This window comes from Metopolophium dirhodum, chromosome 3, assembly GCF_019925205.1.
Source record: "Metopolophium dirhodum isolate CAU chromosome 3, ASM1992520v1, whole genome shotgun sequence".
NCBI classification, from domain to species: Eukaryota; Metazoa; Arthropoda; class Insecta; order Hemiptera; family Aphididae; genus Metopolophium; species Metopolophium dirhodum.
In genome coordinates, this window is record NC_083562.1 from 27,713,883 (window position 1) to 27,740,098 (window position 26,216).

Below are 26,216 nucleotides of genomic sequence, written 5' to 3' on the forward strand. Positions count from 1 at the left end.
TTTAGTACAACAAGTTATAAGAATTTGAAAATATGATCTTTAGATTTGGTCTTTGAGTAGGAATATTTAAAAATTCCAAAAATCAGATGTAAGTAACTGCATTATTGAAGAAAAAAGAGGGTACCTACCTATGAGCATGCTTGGTAAATCACCCTATGGCCTATATAATATATACCTACGTAACTACAACGGCTGAACAGATTTTTATGTGACTTTTATTAATTTAACATTTGAAGAATTCTCAATTTTAGGCGTGGGAATATGTTAATCATACAAATACCATAAAACTATAACCAACTTGGGGAAAACAATACCATAGCGTAATGAATGTAAGTATACTATGTATAGTATTAGTATACTAATGTAAGTAACTATTTGTTGTAAGCACTACTTGTTTGTAGCCATGCAAAATGGAATATATTATAACCATAATATCTTATATAAGTATATATCGATACCACTTTGTTTCTATAGACCGTATGTCCACAAAAACTGGGTACACTTAAGTATATAACTAGGTTACCAGCTACTTAGATCTGTTTAAATTTTATACATATACATTTTATACATTATTAAAAAAAATGTATAGGGTACTGAGTAATATGGGTAATTTAGTTATACAGTGTACCCTGTTTTCGTGGACACACTGTATATTATAGAAAGGTAGTAGAATTTTCGATTGCATAAATAGCAAAAATTTCCGCCACAGACATTCTTTGGACGTTTATACGTATACCTATAATATCTACTATTAAAAAAATAATTTGCATTTTCTGATTGTTAAAATATTTCTATTTCATCCAAAACTAAAATAAATAAGATTTATTCTAAATTTAAAAAATATTATTGGGACATTCTAACAAAACAATGAAATTCTTATTGCTATATTCCCGACTCAACAAATGTAAATTACATGGACACTGGCAGATTAATAGTTCCTTACTCACTATTATTATTATTTTTAGTCACTTTTCATTATTATATGATTAAAATAAATAAATAAATAATAGTTTCCTTTCTGGCTATAGCTATAGCTACATAATCTAGATAGTCCTCATTCTATATTATAGGTAACCTATTATATTATATTAATTATTTTTCTAACTAAATGAACAGTAGTAGGTAGGTATCTATATATTTTATGTATATATATGGTATATCTATATACGTATTTTAATCCCTTTACATTTACTGCAGTGATAATTGATTTGCCATTTGCAGTTCGCCATTTATATGTAGCCAGGTGATGCATTATTACATAAAAAATAGTGACTTCTATAACTACTGATTGCTGAATAGTACAGGACACACGCGCACATAATATATTATATGTATATAAATTATAATACATTAATCTATACATATAAAATCAAAATACCTTTTAGTCACTGATCGCTGTAACTCAATAACTATACGCAACGTACGAACTTGAAATTTGGAATAGAGGTTCTTCTCGTATTTTCACAGAGCAATAAGAAAGGATTTGCCAAAATTCGCATTTTAAAGAGGTGATCAAACAGGGACATTGAAGTTTACATTGGAAATTTAATTTTTATTAATTAATAGTTCCCATTGGTTACAGTCAACAGTAGAAATTATTTATATTTATTTACTATCGGTTGTCATTGGTTTTTTGGGCAGATCAAGTACAAGCTTGCATCAAATCGAATTATTGAAAATTGCCTACCAAGGTGATTGGTGAAAGAGTTGCCTTTTGTCCGCGATCCGACGTAGTCTGATTGCCTACCAGGGTGGCTGAGTTGCACTTACTGCAGGCTGCAGCATTGTACACCGCCAAAAGTAGTAGAACAATCATAATTTTTTTAAGATTTGCGTTTTTGAATGGGTAATGAAGTGTTATATAAAAATGAATATTTAGTCGTTTTTACAAGTTATAGATACAATATTTAAAATATTATAAAATAAAAATAAAAATATTTAAAATGATCAATACGTTAAATAATACAAATAATTAACGAACAATAGTTAATGAATACCTAATCTTTTAAACCATTTTAGAACCAATAACATAGGTATGTTGTTTCAAATCGTGATATAAAACAAATTAATATTATTGTTAATGTTTGAAAATTATTTACTATATATTAATTTTTTTAATGATAAGTATTTCTAAACCTTGTGTATATATACTATAACTATAGTTGTAATTAAATATTAACAATGTGGTAATTACACTAATTAGCTTTTAAAAACATTTGATCAACAAATTTCATGTGATTGTGACTCGTGAGTAGTATTGTAGTCTGTGGATCATTTTTTCTAGAATCGTGGATTTTTTTCAGGGAATTTTTACTTTGCAATTCACTGTTTGTACAATCAAGTTTAGTGCATTTACTGTAAAATTATGTATACTAATTAATAATTGTACTAATAAACCGACATAAATCGTTTTAATGTGATGTATATAGTCTGTACTCTGTAGATAAAGAAAAATAGAAATTGACTACTCTATAATATTTATGTGTATGGATTAAATAGAGTTTTTGGGGGGGAAGCCCCCACGGTAACTCCAAGTTTAATATAACGTGGGTAGTATACGAAAAAGATTATATTTTAGCCTCTGTACAGGTAATACAACGATCGATGCTATAGTGGTTTAGTGTAGTATACACTGTAGGTATAGGACACATTAGACCTTAGATACACGCATATATATAGATAATATTATTATTATTTACGCCTTTTTCCAAAATAAACTCATTAAAAAATGTTAAATTGTTCTTTGCTTTTGAATAGTTTAGAACATTAAAACCGTTGTCACCTTATCAGCTTAAAAACTTGAACTTCATATTTTGATTTACGATTTCATATTTCTGCAGACTTACCTATATAATATAATGGGTAAATAATTGCAATTTGCAGTATGTTTGCGGTAACTGGTAAGTCATCTATAATATATGGCTACGTAATATATATTATATATATCATATAGCGGTATCTCTATTTACATTAAACATAATATGCTTGATTCATATTAATAATATTAACCTTGTATTAATACTATAAAGTATATAGTATTATTTTAATCGTTATTACAAATGTACAAACTAATAAACGGGTAAAAAAAATATCGAAAAAAATGTGCGTACGTACGCATAATATTATATGCGGCGAGTGAGACAGACCGCGTATAGCCTAAATAATTGTGCCGACTCAGATGGTCGCTCGCACGCACGCACAGCGGTGGGTCGTAGTCGTGTACTCGGTCGTCCGCCGGGGCGTCGACGCCGCCGCCGCCAATGTCCAGTCTGGTGGGCGGTGACGTCAGAGCGGGGTCTCGCCCAATGAGTGCGTGTAGGCAGTGTGTGTAGGTACAGTCGTTCGGTTCGAACGTGCGCCCGCTCACTCACCCTAGTGACGTCCTCGCGATAACGTGTCGTCCACCCGCCAGAGTTAATCGCCGCCGCCGCCACCACCACCACCACCACCACCGCTACCACTACCACTGTTATAATTTTATCCACGACCAGTGACCAAACCTCTCCCTCGCAGTAGGTTTCGGTTAGATATTTTCGTTTCTCGACGAAAGTGCGACCGCCAGTTATACCCGTTGCGTATTCGTGGTACATTCTATATATACCATCCGTTTGGTCGCCAGTGGTGTATATTTTTATCGACTTTCGAACGCCGCAAATTCGACCCGTCCGTCGCGACGAAATGGATCTTCTGATAATAACAGCAACACTAGTATCTGCGGTCACGAACCCTACTCGTTGCTAATAATGATCGTTATTTATTACCTGTACCATCGATAGCTGGTATACTTTGGTAACATTATTATACCTACCTATATACTTCGTATATATATATATATATTATACGTCCAGGCCGGATCGCACCGAGCTGTCGGCCGGATTTCGTACGTTTTATATACACAATTCCTTTACAAATATAATATATCTTATTATATCATTAAATAACATCATAATATCAGCTTACCCCTACCTCCAAACGGTCATCGCGCAGCTTTCGGGCCTTATTCGAGAGATCTGCACAGTCTCAGGAGTATTTTATATGAGCTACTTTTCGGGTTCCGGCGACTTGGCCGGTACAACTGCAGAGAACTACAACTTTGACTCGCACTCCAAAGATCGAGTAAGTGCCTATTTATTAATTTATTATAGTCGGAACGCTCAGTAGCTCATATTTTACAAACATTGAACATTATAGTACCTACGCCACTTAACTAGTTAAACTCCACAAGTATAACGAAGTGTTATTGGATATTAACTAAAATATTAGTAGATAGGTTGTGTGTTTATAATCTTCTATAATGCGGTTGTGCTCTGTAGTTACTTGTAATTTAATTTTAGATGAGGTGGGTATCGCAGGTACGTGTACCTATGTCTAGATATTAGTTTCTATACCAACAAATTTTTACTTGTAGATAATAATATGTACGTATTGTGAATGATACTGAATGCCATTGTTCAATAGCTTTACTTTCCTAGAAAATGCTTGAAATTCTTGTTCATTTATTAAAATTTAAAAAATTATCTTGTATGGGAAAATTTTAGTTTTCAAGAAGTGTATAATATGTATGCAGTATAATATTATACTCTTTGTTTTTATTAACATGCATATTATTTAATATTATTGTACCTAGGTATTTTATTTCATGGTTTTTTTTAGTTTCCATTCGTTAAATTTATAGGTAGGTTGTAGGTATAAATGTATAGTTTTTATCTAAAAAAATTTGTAGGTTCCTTTTGTCCTGTATATTGTATAAATCATAATCGTAAAAACTTGAAGTACGAGAATACAATTTGTCACAGCTAAATACATATTTACAATAGGTTGTAGAATGCGAAAAGTTTAAATATAATATTGAATGATATACGATATAGGAGATATACCTAATAATAACAATAAATAGATCATTTTTCTACTGATAATAAAGCTAAGTGTTAATTTTAATAATGAAACACATTAATTATAGGTGCCTACCTGCAGTTTCCGTTAATATTCATAAGCCTATATAATATTACCCTTATATTGTACATTTGTACCTAATAATATTGTATACCTAAATTAAACAATGTAAACAACTTTAAATATGGTTATAATATATGTATATATAAATATATTACATAGATGTACCTATCTTACTCGTATATTATCCCGTATACTTATAGTATCTCCCTAAATTGTATATTTCTTGTAAATTTAAAAATTATGGTTTTATAGTGGCGTTACCTCGGGCGTTACTTATAATTTTGGTTATTAAAAATTATTCCTAACTATATAATAACTTGATGCGTATTAATTAGGGAAATCAAAATCAGTTAATCGCCAAAATATTATCAACGTTTACATGTATATTTCTTATTTTCTTATCGATAATCTCCTGTTTTTTGCATTCGATATCTTAAAAATAGAGTGAAGAACCGATAACGTAGGGTATTTTCGTAACAATTAAATTGATTTGTTGTTATTGCAATTTTTCCAAATAAAACGTATATAGAGCTCAAATGGACCTAATTTTAGAAATGGTTTTCGTTCAGTTTTCTATGTAAAAATTTAGCTGCGTGCGAGTATGACTTGTTGAGTGTTAGACACACAATACAATTCATATTACAGCAGTGACATCATCACATTGTGTCTATTACGAAACGTCCTATCCAAATATGTTAGCCGGGAGTATACATTTTTTTTTCAATTTGCTCAATAGCGTACGGTCGACATTATTTTCTGAAAATTCGTGCTATAGCGCACGTGACATAGATATCATGATATAACATTAAAACCATAATGCACTCATTGTACAAAGTTTTTTTTATGGTTGATCTATTAATAAACATTATTAACAACGACCTAAAAGATTACCTCATTAAAAATACATAATTTATTATTGGAAAATAGTATTTTATTTTGTGTATACCTAGATACTAATTATAATATATATTTTAATATTTATGATTACATTTTTAATAGATTTCATTTAACAACAACTTATATATGGATATAATCATTAAGTTAATATAACAATGATAAATATACATATATATATATATTATATAGGTATGCATTTTTGTATATAATTAAATACCAACTAAGAAATTAAGACATTTATTAAATTAATTCAATTTGAATTTGAAATTTCGAGTGGGTATCTCGATATCTCTCCCAAGATCGGTCTGTGATGACAACTATTGTGGCTGCGTCAAACCTGTATTCCATGTTTCTAAATAATTGTACTACGTCCCAGTGGCGCCCAAGGTATCTATATTTTTCAGGTGTAGCCTTACATAGTTTTACTCACCCACTGACCCACCAAAAGTTATTTAATATAATATATTTCTTTAAATATTTTTCTCTTCCTATATACTCTACCGACCGCTACACCAAGTAATATATAGGGTTGGTCCTACCACTCTTCACCCAAATTAGGTCCCTAGTTTTGAATCAGGGCTTAAAGTGGGAAAACATTCCAGGTGGGACTGTCACCATCAAGTTTTAAGCGTCCCATGTATAATTATTGTATATATAATGTTTAATGTATAAATATTAAATAGTGATTGTGTAAGAATACTCATCCCACTTTTAACACTGAATAATGTTAATCCTGATTTGTTAAAGGGGACGCTTTTTAACCACTGTCAGTGGTGGGGGGCTGAGTCCCCCACATTTAAACCCCTGATAGAACTATAATACAAACAAGAAGAACGAATATAAACGAGAAGAGAAATAAGTTACAAAGTTACTTTTTAAGAAACATTCTAACTTAACTAGTTTGTTTTAATTTATAATAACGTTATAACTTCCCGAGTTGAATTGAATGTGTAAAGTAATCTAATCTAACTCGTTAAAAACAATATGAACCTAACTAGTTATTTTTGTAGTTTTTTTTTTCATTCCAAAAATCCAAATGCTCCGTAAAACTGCTGAGTGCTGACAATTAATATCTTTATAGCTGTGATCACAATTTGTTCATAATTAATATAAGTATTTTAAATTTTATGATAAAAACATTTTTCTTGTCATATTATTTGTTATCAATTATTTATATTAGTTATATTTCTGACACGACGCCTATCATTATAACGGCCAATAGATATACATTATACACTTATATATATGCATATTTATATATACACACATATACCTGTATACATTATGTGATGTACACATACGAAATATAGTATCATATACTAAATATTTCTTATTTTGTTATACATTCTGTGATCTAAATATCTAATGACGGATATTTCAATTCGTTTCCATGAAATTGAGGCAATTAGTTGTTAACTTATTACCTACTTATGAAACATTTGATCTAATTATCAGTTGTTCAATAGTATATCGTCACCATTCACCAATACTATTTAAATTAGATAGTTAGATACCTAGTAATTAATTTATATAATATACTTAACACATTTTGAACAAACGGGTTTTATATTTATATTTTAAACTACAAAATAACCGAACTACTAACTTCTTCTTCAACTTAAGTTAGGTACTATCATCAAACTAACTTCTAACTACGTAAGACATTTTGCAATTTTAGAAACTGACTTATGTTCTATACTAATTAAGTTAGTTTTTTAATTAGTAGTAGTAAGTAACTGGTTGAAAAAAATTACCAATTAACCCAGCTTTGATTATGAATGATATACCAATAACTCAACAAAGTTCGAAAGTTACATCATTTTTACATTTTTTTAATATTATAATTTGCTCCAATTGTATAAATATTATTTGGGTCTTAAAACTATTGCGAGTTGATTATCACATTAAATTATAAATGAAATATGAAATATTATTTTATAATAAAGTTAAGTTACTTTAATATCATTGTGCACTATACATATAGTGTATACAATAAAATTGTGCATAATTGTGTATAATGGATGATAATATTATGTTTATTAATAAATCAAAAAAAATCACACAGTAGTACCTACATACACTGAAATAACCGGATCTAAAAAAATGATAATATTGGAGCTTAGGTTTTGTCATGTTGTTTATAAAATGTATATACAAATATTATTACTAACAGCAAATTTCAAACACTTATTGTACCTATTGTGTAACATTGTGAGCACAACCTTCACTAATTCTGTCTGTTTACTTATCTACTTAAATAGCTACTAAATTTTTGAAATTATTTTCTTATAATAGATTACTTACATGTATTCTCAAGTAAAAACATTCGTCTAGAAAAGTATTGTAATTAACTATACAATAATATAGGTACTAATTAAATAATATTTAAAAAAAAAATTCAATAGCATAAAAATCTAAATAGAGAGCTTATCTATTAATATACAATTGTTTGTTTTTTGTATTTTTATAATTCAAATAAAATTATTTAGTATTTACAGTTTTACCTACTGTTACGTATTACATGATTTAAAAGTATAAAAAATGTATTCTATTTAAGATTCTGAGCGGAATGTATTGCTTTTACGATATCTTTTTTTTGTGTCTGAAGATGACCAATGCATTTTTGGAATTGAAAAAATTATTTAATATTGGTGGGAGTTTTTGCAGGTAAAACAATTAAACTAAAGATATATAATACGTACTTTGTTGTTCAAAAGTAAAAAATGTCAAGTTTATTTCCTAATATAATAAAAAAATTTGTTTATTTTTGATATATGCGGTGATAACATTCTTTTTTCAATACTTAAAAATGTATTGTAAGCTTTCTCGTTAGCTCTTCTTATTATAGCAATTAAATAATATTGTAATATCCACAATTATTTATTAAAAGCATTTGATGACGTTAGACATTTTAATGAAAAATAACTATTTTTAATTTAACGATTTAACTTGTAATTCAAAAAATATTAACTACATAGACCAGGGACTTAAAACTGTTTCATCATTTCATAATTTCGTAAATTATTATTTTTTATAATTTTTTATAAATAGGTATTATGTTATAATGTAACTTGTATTTATTTTAAGCAAAAGAAGGCTAATAACCATTGATTTTTAAGTACCTATTAATAGAAAAATTAATTACCTATAGTAATGTAAATTTATTATAAAAATATCTTTATAGAAATAGCTGATGCTGATTCACCCGTCTGTTTTGCTCACAATTGTTTTTAATCGTATGTACCAACTACATACTACGTACCTACTATAATATATTATATTATTTATCGTTGAATGCAAATTGAACACGTCTACTGCAATTACTCAATGATGATATAAACTGAAAACAAATTATAGGTACAGGAGATCGTGTTATAATGGTGTTCCTCATTTCCCCCCACAAATTTATAAATATTTACACTTTATTTTATACTACTTAGGTATATACAGTACTATCAGCACTACAGTAGTATATAATACCCATGTATAATATGAGCAATAATACCTATACATTTTGTTTGATGAATCAACAATAAATAATTTTTACTTAGTATAATACTATAATGTGCTAAATCCAACAATATAATGAAATTTTTTTATTTTTTTTTATTTTTAAATTTATGATAATAGGGTAATTCAAATTTTTTTTAATCGATTTTGCTTTAAACATTCAATTAATATTTTATAGTTTTTATAGATTTTTTAAAAAATAATTATTTAAATCATACATTTATTTGAATATACATATTTTATTCGTATTTATGTATTTTTATGTATAATTTTACTTCGGAAAATCCTTAAATAATCAAGTCAATTTAAAAATTGCTATGGTCATTGACCATTGTTAAACAATTAAATATATATGTACATGCGCACAGATATAAGTAATGCATTAATATAATCCCTATATAGGCACTTTCATAATATGCCAAAAGTATAATTTTAAGTAATTCATTCGAAACATTTTGAAGTACTTATTGTTTTACATTATGTAGGCATTTTAATATTTTATAAACTGTATAATATACAGGGTGTCCCGTGAGGCCGTTAGCCGTAGAGGGGGGCTCGCAAAAACAGCCCGAACAAAAACCGGTTTTACCTATTACTAAAAAAAATATTGAAAACCATGAAGTTAATGAAAATAAAATGTTGAAAGGTCAACAATTTAAGTAAAATAAACTATAAAATGGCTATGTTCAATCGTTTCAAAAAAATAATTTTTTAACTTTAAATTAAAAAAATTAAATATAATATGTAGTCCTTGTCTATCGTCTATGTGAGTCTAATAAAAAAAACCGATTTATTATCTCAGGAGGTATCGCAATGGGTAAATCCTCGTAGCCGGACACTCTGTATAGTATACCAAATGTGTAATCAGTAAAGAACAATTTAATAATTATGTATAATGTAGTTTTATACCTTCATATAATATTTTATTATGACTAAAATTATTATACAGAATATTTCTAAATAATTTAAACAACGATTAAATTACAAAAAAAAAACAAATTCATCATTTTATTAATAAACAAATAGGTAGGTATATAGTATATACATTTCCAAGTTACAGAAATAAAATAGTTAACGTCTTATAAACATAGTTATATAAAGCGAATCATTTGATCCCTTTTAACACAATGTCACTTTTTATTTAAATAGCTTTCGACTTAACTTTTATTATTTATTTCAAAGAAATATGATGCTTGTACAGTTATACTGCAGAGAGCACCGAGCTGTTCAACCAGGAAGCAATGAGTTTATTATTCTCTTACGTAGTTGTATAAACAATTTTGCCTGGCATGTGCAAATTAAAAAAAAAAGTAAACAATTGTTTGCTTAATCAAACCTCTACCCATTAAAAAGTTATATTGTTTTGATTATGATTATATTATATTTATCACCTAACCCTTGAATAACTCCACGTGACTACGTGAGTCAGTAAATAAATTAATTTAACTATTAATTACAAATAAATACTTCGTAACATAATAAGATCCGTAATTCAGTTTTTATTTAGTCCAATGTCAATTTATTTGGTATCTCTCTTCTTAAATAACTATAAAACCATTAAGGTACAGTCGAGTCTCCATAACTCGAAACTCAAAGGGAATAAAAATAAATTTAACTCATGTATTTTTGAGTTATATACCCCAAACACAACTTATAGAAACACTTCAGAGGGGCAATAAAAAATTCGAGTTATCGAGGTTCGAGATGAAAAAAGTCATATTTTTAAATTTTAATATAGTTAAAAATCTATTTCAGAGTAATATTAAAAACGAAACGACCTATCTTCAAGATGTCCAGGAAGATTGTTTTTACACCGAACAAAATACATCGATGCGAGGTAAGATTCATAACATGTATAATGTACATTGATATTTAATTCCTAGTTCTTACTATTGGTGTAGTGGTGTACCTAATAATTAATAATAAAAGTATAATTGTATTTAATGCATTATAAGTACTTACCTATGTAGTCAAATTTACAGCCTTTACTTGTATATGTAAAATCCAAATATAAACATAAAAATATCATAAAATATAGTTTCTAATCGGAATCGCAAAATTTAGATTAGCTTAAATTAGTTGTTACTTGTTAGGATGTTAGCTAGAAGTTTGGTTAGGTTAGGTTCATATATTATATTATTCATATATTTATGTGTATTATGTATACTGCAACTGCAGTGTACTTTTATACTACCAAATAGTTAAATCACATATTTTGGTTGAAGTGTTTTTCTAAGAAAATATGTAAATTTAACTACGTACCTACAATCTATATAATTATATTATTATTAGTAACAGACAACTTGAAATAATACGATGTTTCACCACTGCAGCAATAATAATATAGTAATATAACTATATTTAAAAACTCTAAATCCTAATGTAATCCAATGTATTGTACAGTTTTAAGGAATTTTAAGTAGGTATGCATAGTACCTATATTTATAAAGTAAATCAAACATTAAAATATCTATTAATAATTTTTGTAAAATAAGTGATATAAAATCGTATGTGTAAATTTTGCCTGAATAGGTTTCTTTTCTATTTTTTTTTTCTGTTAGCTTGAGTGACCCGTGTGAGTAGGTGTGGTTTTTTATGCATTTTTATTTTATATATATAGTGTTTTAAAATAATGGGTCACAGACTTATAGAAGAGAGGTGGCCCAGAAAAGGTAGTTTCGTCACGTTTCAATCATAACTCGGAGGGGGTGGAGGTATCGGCTGTTGGATCAAGAGGTGTTGGGAGTGGGGCGTACTTAACGAGGACCATTTTAATGATCTGTTAAACGCCACGGCTAGTTTCTCGAATTGAGTAGACACGTCGCCAACTAGCAGACATGGGATTAATACTTTATATTTTAAATTCCTATAGGATATAATGTTTATTAATTTTTACAGATGTTTGTAATAAACAAGTAAAATTAAAAAAATACATGGACCAAATTTGGTTATAAAATTGTACAATTTGATTATTTTCATAAATTACTTCGATATTATTTTTTGGAATTCTTATTATTTGTATAAAAATAATTTGTTAAAAATATTATTTATATAGTTTGATCCATATAAATATTATAGATTTCAGAATTCATTTTACTATCTTACAAATCATTTGTGTATTTTAAACACATTTTATTTCATTAAATTTAACTCTGTGCGTGAATTAATCAAAACATATTCTATTAGGTATAATAATAATTTGTTTGTAAATAAAATAAACGATAACTAGGGAAGTTGTATGATTTAACAAATTTCCTAATTAATATTTGTAATTTTGTCATGTTTTAAAAATATTGAACCTGTTTATGCGTATTGGGTATGTATCTATGGTATATACTATATTATAATCATAATATAATATAATATTTAGTTTAAAAAGTATATGTTGCATGGAGTTTTTACGACATAAAATCGAAAAAATCCCTCTTAAAACCTGTTGCGTTTAATGTTAGTTTTAGCGTATGCTGCAGTTTATTGTCTTGAGATTCTATGTTATAATATATATTTATATAAGTAAACAATTTAGCCATTTTGTAATAAATAATATTTAACAGGATCTAAAATCGTTTTTAAACACGTTTTTATGAGAACCTTTTTTTGTTTTATAACTATAATATACGTCTATAGTACGTAAATAATTTATATAGGAGGTACTAATATGTATATATCTACGTAAATCGTTGTTAATGGGCATACACAATAAGTCCTAGGTAATCTTATGGTAAATTGATATTTTGACCTAAACATCATGTGATATAACTTTATTCACAGACTCACAGTTCATAATTATTATTTTGTTTTGAATCTACATAGATATAATATGCCGTCTTGTGTTGAATCTATACTGTAGATACAACTCTATAAAATATATTTAATATTATATTATTTAAATTTAATATTTACTTTAAGAATTACTTAGTTCCTGATGGCTGATAGTATTTTCAATGTGTTATGTCAGTACTTATTGTACCTATTTTTAAATAAAACTTGGTAGCTAATTAATAAACAGAAATTTATCATGGTTCGATATAGCATAAAAATAATTATATTTGATTTGTGTTTACCCAGGAGATGATACGGATATAAATGCCAACAACACTAGTGAAGATAAACAACCCAACTACTTTCAAGACTCTCATCATATTTCTATGCACGAACCATCTACCACAGAGTTAGTGCCGTTGACCATTTATCCTACAGAAACGGACTTACAGTATATACGATTAACTATTAGATTCTTAAAAAGGAGTTCGTACCAGCACGTGTTGTCCCCGTCTTACACACGTACGACGTGACAAATTTTTGTTCACCAGTTTCAATAGTGTGCTGTTAGTTTTAGTAGTAGAGTCAATTGACTTCTTATACAATTTAAATGCAAGATTATTATCTTGAGCACAACGTAGCATTGCATTGATATTATTATTTTTAAGTAAGTTATGATCATTTAAAAATGTAAAGTTTCAAAAAGGTTATAACTACCAGTACATTATTTAAACAGGTTAACGAACATTTTGTATGTCGTACTTGCGTAAGACTGAGACAATACACGCAGGTACGACGTCCTCTTAAAATTATTAATAAATTACAAAATATGTGTTATGTACCTAATATATATATATATATATATATATAATATATTTGATTTATATATATTTAGAAATAATGGTGTTGTGCGTACGGGTGACGTTAGTAGCAACACTGTTACATCGTTGGGGTCTCCTGAGGAACGGTCACCAGCGTCTACTGACCAACAGCAGCCACAGCAGCCGGCTGCTACGGCTTTGCCCTCAAAACCTCCGTATTCGTACGTAGCTTTAATCTCTATGGCCATTGAACATTCACCGTATAAACGAGTTACGTTATCTGAAATTTATAAGTACATCACGGCTAAGTTTCCATACTTCGAGAAGAACAAAAAAGGTTGGCAAAATTCGATAAGACACAATTTGTCGTTAAACGAGTGTTTTGTCAAAATACCTAGGGATGGCGGCGGTGATAGAAAAGGCAACTACTGGACTTTAGGTACGAAATAATATAGTATAATATAATATATTAACTATTGATAGATATATTATATCTATCAATAGTTTAATCAATGTATGCGGGTTACAAAGTAAAGATAACATCCAGAGGATTTTTTTTTGTAATAATATCATTTAGCCAAAAAAATCTGAAAACGTTTTATGTACCTATACATATATTGGACTTTGGTGATACAAAAACAAAACAATTATATAGAATAACTTAATTTTTAAGTCATGTGCTTTTTTTTAACGTAAATCCGTCATAAACAAAATATTTTTCTCGACGTTCTTCTGTATAATTTATTATCAAATACAGAACCAATATAGCTTTTTCCCGCTGGATCATGATTAATAAATTATTCTGCAGATTAATGTATGAAGTATTGAAGTACTATAGTATGTTTAGTAATAACACAAAAAGTAATTCGAATTACTGTATGATTTTAGTAACTATTTAGGAAAGTACCTACCTAATCATTAATTAGATATATTAAAATATACAATAATGATTAAAACCTTCTTATTACGAAATCGTTCGGTACCTACTGATTTTTCCGTCATACAGGTGTATTCGTTAGAGACCAAAATAAACGGGATATAGGTTTACGGGACTGTTATTATTTTCCGTCGTAAGGAGATTTCCCTCTTATAGGAGGTCCGTTGTAATGATGGTTTAGTAATAAATTTATAAATTTTTGAAAGTTATTTATATGTGTTATTCGTATGCATAAAATGTTCAGAATACTGAATAACTTACTTTTGAAATATTATATAGTAAATTTCCGATAAAAAAATTAAAAATTAATATGAAAGCATATAAATTTGAATTTTAGTACCTACTATTATAATTCTAAGTAAGTGAGAATGTTTTTAAAACAAAATTCAAAAATACAATCGTTACCTACTGAGTAAATAAGTACAACTAATAACTAGTAGTAATAACTAGTAAATTATTTTTTTTTTAACTTTATGTGTTATAGTATAATATAGATATGTTTATTTTATTTTAAAACTTTAATTTTGAATCTTTCTAATAATGATTACGATTTACGAGTAGGAGGTAGGTACCTTTATGTATGAAAAACTCCGTTCATCAAAACAAATTAAAATGAACCAATAAATAAATATAACTAATAACTGTAGATATGGCTACCTAATATTTAATATGCCTACAATTCTTAAAAAATATTCAGCATTTATAATTTCGACCAAACTTATAATGTTCAAACTAATTTTGATCAAGAGCGATAAAGATTATAATATTGCATGATTTTGTTTTGTTTGTTATTACATTGAAACGACAGCTGATGGTCGTAACAATATGTAAAAAACTGCTGTCAAAGCAGTATTGAACATATGATAAAGATTTGTACGCGTGCGTTGTGCTTAGCTCACCAAAACATGAAATTCATTACGTTTCAAAAACATCATTATGTTTTATTTATTATTAGGCCTAGTATTAAAATCCAGGAAAAAATTTGAATTGCCCGCTTCATAAGCACTTTTTATAGTGTATGCCATAGTTGTATTATTTATTACTTATTAGTTATTATTATAGAAATATACTACTATTAATATTTAATTAGATATATATTATGTTTTATAGTGTAGTATTTAAATTTTACTATACATTAGAAATTTGAATACCGTCCATAGCTGGCACCTCTCGCCTAATTTAATTACCTAATTAAATAATATGAGCAGGTAGAACGGATAGTAGAGGATAGTACATTGTGCATTAGATAATTAAATCACGGTCGTTGCTATAAATATAATAATGGGGTAAGTACTTAAGACGTGTATAGATTGTGCAAAATTAATGTTGGCCTGATTAATGTTTTCAAAGCCTTTGACCGGAGTGCCGGCCCTGAACCAATGTTTTGTTAAGATAAAATTATATATTTTTGCTGTATAACATAACTTTATGACAACAATAAAAGGAACACATTTTCAAGTTTACTAATACTGTAAAATAATTATAGATACTATTCTACTTAATTATTACATTATATTAATTGTAGTATGTGCTTGTACAGATATTGGTATAAATATTGAATATATTCTTAGAAATTAAAGCAAGTTATGTTTAAAAATTATTAAACAAAATATATTAGCTACCTTTGCTAAATTTGGTTTCAATTGTTGGATCATATTACATTAATTAGGTACACGGCATGCATATATACTATTTAAATTAATGTACAATAATGACGAAAATGTACAATCATTCATTACTTTAAAAACTAATAGGTGATTGACGTGTTCTATTTCTAATAAATATAAACAATATATATATATTAATTTTGAATTCTAAACCTATACCTATTACCTGCATCCTAGAGATGTATTTGTGGGGGTGCGTAGTATCGCCGCAGTAAGTTCTTCTGGAGTGATACTGATATGTTTCAAAATGTGTTGGTGAAACTGAGGACGATTATGGAATCTTCGTCAATATTTTTAACATTAGTTGGAAATGTATTATTATGCTAATATAGTTTATATTTATAATAGCCTAAGGTTTTTGTGTTGTCTAATTTAAAAACAATTTAATAATCGGATGAGATAAATATTAAGATGGTGGTTATTGCAGCCGGGACTACTATAAATCGTCTACTATGTACCTACTCGTAAACCTAACATTGTTGCGATGATAAGAAATTAAATTAATTAAAATTCGGAAACGAAAAAATAAAATAAAAGAAAATACGACGTATTTAATATGTTTATAAAAATATAGGTATTACCTCTAAGTAAATATTTTTATAATTATTATATTATTAATTCAAAATTTTTTAGATAAGTTAGGTATATTATCTGATGATTTATTAAGATTTTAAGATAATTATAATAATTGTTAAGTACCTAATATTATACATTTATTCATCAAGTTGAATTATTTTGCATACTTATCTTTCTGTCCTAATTAGACAAAAGTGTAATATGTTTTAAGACCTGAATTTCGGGGGGTGCCTACAATATTTTTGAGCCTTCTCTTAACAGGATATGTAAATATTAATCAGTGGTGTATAATTACTATAGTAACTACCAAGTTATTTACTTCTTTGGATCCAATATATATTTCTGAAATAATTGCAATTTTTATTTATTTTTTGTACTTTTGCAGAGAATAACATATTCTGGCTCTCATATACGTAATCAGAATAAGTTATTCCTCGGAAATTTAAAATATTTTACGTTTTATTATATTTTTATTCCGATATATGATTTATTTTTGACCACATCAGTAACATCAGTTAAAATACTGGCCCTATATGCTCTTAGGGCCCCAATTACAAAATGTCAGAGGTGCCCCAGGCATACTTAGCACCCCCCGTGCGTACGCCTCCTATATGGATATAGGATATAAAGTAGATGCAATACTGAGCATCTAGAAAAGATGTAAATATAAATGTCTTATTAATTGTATTTTCATTCTAAAACAAAATAAAATAATATAAATAATTATTATTATCCCGATTATTTCGTTATTTTTAAAACAATTTTCCCCCTAAGAATGCTAAAATTAGTTTCAACCTTTTCTAATTTTATATTAGTGTCTTTAGCAGTTATCGAATGCATTCTTATTATTTCTCAATGTAGATTGTAGCTATTATAATATAAAATAAATTAGGTATACATAGGTACCTGGTACCTAACTGCCTATTGTGGATTGTGGAATAATATTGAGTAAATTTTTAAATACAATTATAATAATAATATAGACTCGACTCGACTCTGCAAAATTTAAATAGGGGATATTGTTTACTTTTACCCTTAATACCCCTCTTTAAATCATATGTAAAATATTTAAAAATAATCAATTAATAAAACAAAATACAAGTTAATATAAGACATGGGTAATTACTGTAGGTAGCTATTATATGTATATTGTAGTTATAAATAATAACAAACCGAAAAGGATAATAAAAGTAAATTGATTAATAGTTTACTAATAATTAGTTACAATTAACTAATTTATAGATACGCGGTTATAAAATATTCTAAGACAAATTTATTATGGTGATATCGCGCGAATTTTGATAAAAATGCAAAATGATAAAGCGTCCCGTGCGTTCCTCTTAAGAATAATAGCAAGGGCAGGTACGCTAACATTTCTGAAGAATAGTTGGGTTACTCCGTGCCACTATCTCATTTTATTGCAAATCACGTGAAACAAATTTATCCTTAACCTTAATTAATTCATCATGCTTTAGTAAAAATATGTTTTTACATAAAAATCCCAGCTCTACATAATACAAGTTGTATCGGGCAACGAAGTGCACAGGTTTAGCTAGTATAATGTATCTGTGATTAAAACGAAAAAAGGGACAAAGGTACTTACACTATCCACTTAAAAATTAAGTAGGTATAATATTAAATAATCAAAAAATAAAATGCATATAGTATTAATTTTTCCATAATTAATTTAGCCATTTCAGATTTCTCGAAAAATAAATAATGAGACATCTTCTATTATTGTAATATATATAGATTTTTCAGTGATAAATTCACACATGCCTTAGGCTATATTTTATTAAACCTATAAGCTATTAGTACTTTGAATTTTTGAAAAATATAAAAATATTTGTTTGTATTTTATATTAGATACCTACGTATAATTACGTACATTACATTACATTGTATATATCATATGTATGCCTATATGTATTTAAATATGGCTATATGCAAATTGCAAAGGGATATTTAAAATGTGTTAATTATAAAATAAATATTTTACAATAATTGTGTACATTTGATGCTGTCGTCCATTAAACCGAGTAAAACAAACAGTAAATAAAACATGGTTAAAAGTTTACATTTTTTGGGTTTGGAACCAACACCGGTAAATTATTTGTGGAAACTCATTTAAATACATAATATTTTCACAAATTTTGTGACGACCCGTTTACATATAAAATGATAAACAATAATAACCCATTTTTATATAGAACCTAAGTTTATTATTATTTATAAAGTATAAACGTATACATGGTGTCCGGTGTACTACCCGGGTAATAAACCAAATAACAACAATATAATAACAATATTATAATATATAATATAATACCTTATTGGAGCTCATAAGTAACATCATTGCGCACAATCTTTTGTTCCTTTTGACTTTTTATTTGAAGAAATCTCAACACAAATGCGCACCAATTGAACAATATTTCTTCCAAAGTACAAGATAATTCTTTCTACCCTTCTGTAATCGTGTTGTGCTATATTTACGTGAAATAAATGTGAAAGTGTGTAATCGTCCTGTGCCGAATCACGATTTTATATTTTTTCCCGTTGCAATGTGAATTCTTTTATACCATTCGCGTTTTATAATAACACACTAACCTAACCTGGATTACCATCGTCCATCACATGTTATTATGTTAATTGTAAATATATTCTTACAGATTGTATGTATTCAAATACAAATATAAAAATAGATTTAAAATAATCACATTATTATTTATTACCTACACATACATGGTAATTATTTTAACATTAAATACGTTCTTTTATTTTGTCATTTTTTGTGTTGCTACATAAATTGTTACTTGAAATTTCTGAAATATGTATAGTTTAAGTAGGTATTGTCGCTATATTATATAATATTACATTTAAACTTTTTAAAAAACATAAAAATTCTAAATTTGACGGACGGAAGATGTGTTCAATGTTTGTATAATTATTACTCTGTATAGATACTTGAAATGTTATCATGTTAAAAATGTTTAGTAAAAAAACTTTCGTTTATTTTATGTATACACAATACACACAATGATATTATTATAAGATCAACAGGTCCCTGTGTTATTTTTTTGTAAATGACAGTAACTTATCTAAAGAATGTTTATAGTTTCAACCACAGATATATACAATACTTATTGTATATATCTGTGGTTTCAACCGAGGACACGAAAAGAAACAAAACAAGCAATTCAATCCCTTTATCTATGATTATTGAAACACATTAAAACACCCACGTGCTGTCTAATTTTTTACAATTTATAATCAGCTGCATTATTTATTTAATCTTTTTTTTCATCCATCTGTATTTTATTAACAATTAATATTTAGATCCAAAATACGATAACATGTTTGAAAATGGGAACTATAGAAGACGTCGAAGAATGAAAAGACCATATAGAACAACACCTTATAGTAGACCTGGGACGTATTTTGGACCAGATTATAGTAGAGGCATTTTAGGATCACATCCTACAAATTTTGGTTCAAATCCAAATGTAACACCGAGATTTGACCACAGGTTTGATACGTTTATCAATAATTATTATTGAATGTAGCTAATAGGAGTGGTCGGGACGCTACAAGTGTTTTGTGACGCACTAACACTACCCCCCCCCCAAAAAAAAAAAAAAAAAGTAGCTCGCCGTCACTACTACTTTTTAAATGTAGTGCGCTGCGTCTAACGCTATGTTTAAATGTAGCACGCTACTTTTACGCTACATTTTTTTTAAATGTTCCAATTGAAAATTGTATTTTTGGATATAATATAGTTTGTACTGATCTAACATTTGGTTACTGTACGGGTTTTAACTACGCGAGTTAATCGTGGATTAAACCCGAAAAATTCGTTAGTATACTCGTCATCGTTATAATACAAATAAATAAAATATATAATAGTTATGGTTATCATACTATTTTAAGTATCACCAAATAGGTTGAAGTTAGCGAAAAATAATGGTAATTTTCGTTACGCTAACCGAACATTTCTAGCGCACAGAAGTATATCACTACATTAGGTGTATTGTAGCGACGCTACGTCAATCGCTACCTATTATACATAGGCGCAAATTGACTAAATTTTTTGCGGGGACTCAAGCATCCCTCCCCATAGGCCATATTACTTAGTACCACAGAATATATAAATTAGTACTAATTATTAGATTTTGAACTGGAGGAGACTTAACCAACATTTGGAGGGACTAAGTCCCCCCAAGCCCCCCCTCTATTTGCGCCAATGCTATTATACTAAAGAGACTTTTAGCGTCGCTAGTCCCGACCACTGGCTAATAACTATGCATTGCTATATAATGCATTGCATATATAATTGATATTTTTGTTTCAGTAATAGTTGGCCAATATCACCTTATTCGGCAGTTCCTCAATCGCATCAATTGCATTTTCCTCTATCATCTCAAGTAAGTTTAAGTTAATCTTTCTTAAAGTTTAATATTAATAAATATACAAATACCATGACTATAGGTAACTACCCCGATATCAATTTTGTAATGATAATATTATAATAATGTTATTATAATATTAATGTAATATTATCATTACAAAATTGCTATTGTGGTAGGTACAGTATCCGAGTGATCAAATTAACTTAAGATAGGTACTCATTATTCAAATATTTCTGTTACATACTTACATAATTTTAAGTCTTTACGTTTACTATATTTGTCCTTATCATTTTTTGAATTGTTTACTCTTTTGAATGACATCATACATTTTTAATTTCATAGGACTTATTCCCAGTGGCGTCATTTCAGTTTTTATTGGGAGGGGGGCGGGGGCAAAAGTGTTGATCGGGCCATACGACTAAATTACAAAACAGCTCGCAAGCAAATTTCCGATTATATTTTTATCTAAGTACAATCTCCATCTATCGCTACATTTATTTTTATTTCTCAGATAAAAATAACCTCATTTTTATATCGAAAAAGACGTGGAGGAGTCAAATAATTATGGTACCTACACTTACGGCTATACCGGCTACAGTCCAGTGCCTCAGGGCATCACTTAACATTTTTCTAGAGAGGTCGAATAAATTTAATAATTAGGTACTACAAAAAGTAATTAAAAAATCAAAAAATATTAAATACTTTCTATTATAGAGGTTTTTTTTAGAAATCGTGGATAAATTTGATACTGATTGTTTTAATTTTAGTATTTATATTGTATCTGAAGACCAACGTGTCCACATTTCGAACTAAAAAGTAAAAACTATAATACATATTAATTATTTTCTCGACAATAACTAATAAGTATCCAGTATGATAAGCAGTACCAAATATGTTTCCTCAAAATTAAAAAAAAAAAATGATTGTGGTTTTATCACCAACAATTAGGTTGTTCTTGTGGGCAAATCCCCACTTTGCCCCCCTCCCTTAGTAAAATGACGCCACTGCCTATATTATTCGGAGTATTTCGATTTTTATAAATTAAATTTCGTACAAGTTTAGTTTATTATTTATAAATTTATAATTATTATCTATTAAAAGTATTGATGAGCTGAAAAGTTAATCAACATTTTGAGGGGTACCCAAGCATCACCACTCCACTGTGCACATCGAAACTTTTAATTCTTGAAATACTCTACCTTTTGTCAAAAATTCTATTTTTAGAGATAAAAGTACCTACACAGAATGAAATAATAGATCCTTTCGGTCTATTCTGTGGTAGGTACCTACTCCAAAAAATATTCCGCTTTTGAATAAGGAATTAAAAAAAATAATTTTTTTTTTAAATACTGAGTGTCTTATATTTAATACCCGGGAAATGGTATTCATAATTAATTTACCTATTTTTGGATCTGTTGAAAATTAGTTCAAATTCCAAACATCTAATTATTTGCTGTAACCTACCTACTGTTTACTAATAATTATTATTAATTCATGGTTAATGACTAATACCTAGGGGGCTATATAATCTTTAAAGTGTTCCATCAGATACCCTACATGATTATATTTTAACATTAATGTTATGACTTATGCGTTTTGGAAACCAGCCATTTGGGGGTACCTTATACTTATTTATTATTAATTTTAATCTTGAATTTAGTTGCAACCAGTGCAATCCGTTCAGATCTCATCAATGAATCATTCAAATTACAATCATTTACCAACAACTATGGGTAAGAAAAATCAAAATCTAACAAGTATGATTAAACACATACAATTTTCATTTTAATTTATTAGTTCTATTATGATTTTTAGCAAGCCCAAGTATGACTTTCGGCGGGACATATCCACAATGTCAACGGCGTCAACAACAAGAGGTATTACCAGATACTACTCTTCAGTATTCTTACTGGGCCACATCAACATCTTCTCCAGATCATATGATTTCAGGTATTCAATTTTTCAAATCATTACTATTAAATGTACCGATCATTTTTTAAACAAGAATATATTTTTCTGTTGATTTAGTGAAAGATGAACATTTGAATCTATTGGAAAAAACACAAGATACACTGAACCTTGAACATTTTGAGGTACAACCCCCAAATGTAGATTTTGAAGTAGCAGATTCACGACAAAAATGTTATTTATGAAAAGCGATTTGTGAATATTCTTAATCACTCATATTTTATTTATGGTTCTATGATATAATGTTTACACCTAATACATTAATAATAAGTAACAAAGAAATGTAACTAGGTATGTATAACATGGAGTTTTTTTTCTGAATTCAAAGTTTATATAATTATTAATTTACGAAGTACTAATATTATAGTAAGTGTTACTAAGGGGATCTAAGAGGCAGGCCAAGTTTAATACATTTACTATTTTAAAGTAGGCACCTGAATAAAAAATTATTTAATTTAATTTAAAAATAATTTTGTCAATTTATAAGTATTAATAAGTTTAGCGCTTGTTAATACTTATTTGTTATTTATAAATTATTGCGTTTTTAGATTAATGTCAAAGCAACAAAACACAAAATATTTATTTCTTATATATTGTTACCAAATGGATTAAATTGTATATATACCAAAACAATTGAATTAACATTATTAAAATATAATTTTATAACTATGTTTAGTATTAACAGTCAGTATTATATTGTTAAGGAAGAGAATATATTTTTACGTCAAATTTAAAAATGTCATAAATAATAATAATTTAAGTACAATTAGACTTACTTAACATTGTAAAAGTACAAACAAAATTTAAGAGTTTAAATTATGAACAAAAAACATAAGTCTGCCTCTGATATATGAATATTATTTACCTATATTAATTTTGTATTTTTGTATTATAAAATATTAGGATTTTATAGCCATTATTATTATTATTTTAAGTAGGTACCTATCTTATTGTTAAATATAAATACCTACATTAAGTGCCTTATATATAACAGTTTGTGATTTAAATATTTAAAATAAAAATGATTTATTATAGTTATTTTGTTAATCCAAATCCAATACCTATAATGATTGCTATTGTATAATAAATTGAAATGTATGTAATTACTAATTAGGTATATATAGGTGTATTATATAGGATTTAGCCACATAGGGGTATTATCTATAATAGGTATACGTCATACAGTTTTTACGCAAAGCAAACAGTACAAATTCATATTAACTAAGTACCTACATACTTATATTTATTTAAGTATTGGATAATAAAAATTGGATGAGTGCTTAAAATTTTGTTTTGTTAGTAGTTTACTGTTATTTACATTGGCAACATAAGTAATTATAGAGATTGAACCAGATGATTACTCAGTAATTTTTATTAGAATAAAAATTTAGAATATTCATACGGGCGTGTACAAGGGGATGATGTGAAGGTTAGATACTCTCATGAACTTTTTTTTGAGATATTGTATGAAATGTTTTTTTAGTAAAAGTTATAAAATATTATTGTTCAAATTCATAAAAAAAATGTAGTTATCCTTTCATTATACATAATATTATTATAGCCTTCAGCTGGTATCAGCAAATAGCAATATACACATTTGGTATAATGGTATAGTACTAGAGTATAATACTACTATACTCTAAACAAAACATAGAAGTAATGGTATATTATACAGAATATAATTAGACAATAGATCTAAATATCTAATCACTGATCTCACACTATCACTTTTTGGCTTAAAACCAGGTATATACATGATGATAGTGGATAAAACATAGGGCCGTTGAAGGTTTGGACACATTGACCCAAAATTCAACATGTTCGGGTACAATTAGACTAATTAGTAACAACATTTGGGTTTGGACACTTAGAATAAAATGTACTTGGGAGATTTATATGATAGGCCTATGTATTATTGGGAAAAAAATATATTTCATTAAATTAAAATACTTGTTTAATATATTTAGATATGTGTTACTACCACAAATTAATTCCTATTGTTTGTACATAGGTTGAGGGGAAGGGGCAAATAAAACTGGGCCCGCAATCATCATTTTTGTTGTTAGCCCGGCCCAGAAATTTTAAGTAATAAAAAAGATCAGTCATAAACTCTGCCCAATAATTTACACTTATAAAATATAATAAGCTCGCTCGACATAATTTAATCTTAAAAGAAGTACTCAGAAGTCAGACTATTATTAATCTAGATTCATACTGGCCAATATAAAAACAATAGGTACCGAAATGTAAAGGTGGTTACTTAATTCTTTTCAAATTATGTATGAAATTATAGTTTATTGCAATGTATTAAAATACTAGAACCAGAATTTAGTGCGCCCACAGAGTGAGCCTTCCTAATTTGTTTTTTTTATAATTTTATTGACTTATAGAAAAAAACAAATTAGGAAGGCTCACTCTGTGGGCGCACTAGATTTTGGTTCTTGAAGTATTTTAATACAATGCAATAAACTATAATTGCTTGTTTTTTTCTATAAGTCGATAAAATTATAAAAAATTGAATACGGATGTTATTGAAAAATTAAAAAATATAATATCCTCAATTTTTTTTTAAGCATTTTGAGTTCAAATATTGATAACATTTGTCAAAATAATGTAAATATCATATTATTTTGCATTTAAAAATTTATAAAATATCAAATTTTTATAGTTTAGGTTTAACAAATTAAATGAATACAATAAATTGTTCCTCGTAGTA

At 27.7% G+C, this 26,216-nt stretch overlaps 1 protein-coding gene across 2 annotated transcripts; it reads left to right on the top strand.

The window, feature by feature from the left end:
* Positions 1 to 3,215: 3,215 nt before the first annotated feature.
* Positions 3,216 to 24,471, top strand: LOC132941891 (forkhead box protein D2-like). Of its 2 annotated transcripts, none has more exons than XM_061010118.1 (9): positions 3,216 to 4,116; positions 11,119 to 11,200; positions 13,432 to 13,534; positions 14,021 to 14,385; positions 20,463 to 20,652; positions 21,475 to 21,547; positions 23,193 to 23,265; positions 23,348 to 23,482; positions 23,561 to 24,471. In XM_061010118.1, the coding sequence occupies exons 1-9, from the start codon at positions 4,036 to 4,038 to the stop codon at positions 23,683 to 23,685; spliced, it is 1,227 nt and encodes a 408-aa protein (XP_060866101.1). In that variant the 5' UTR covers positions 3,216 to 4,035; the 3' UTR covers positions 23,686 to 24,471. The 2 variants fall into 2 exon arrangements, with proteins under 2 accessions (XP_060866101.1, XP_060866100.1); XM_061010117.1 differs by having other exon boundaries at positions 3,221 to 4,116; positions 13,432 to 13,576.
* The last annotated feature ends 1,745 nt before the right edge of the window (positions 24,472 to 26,216 follow it).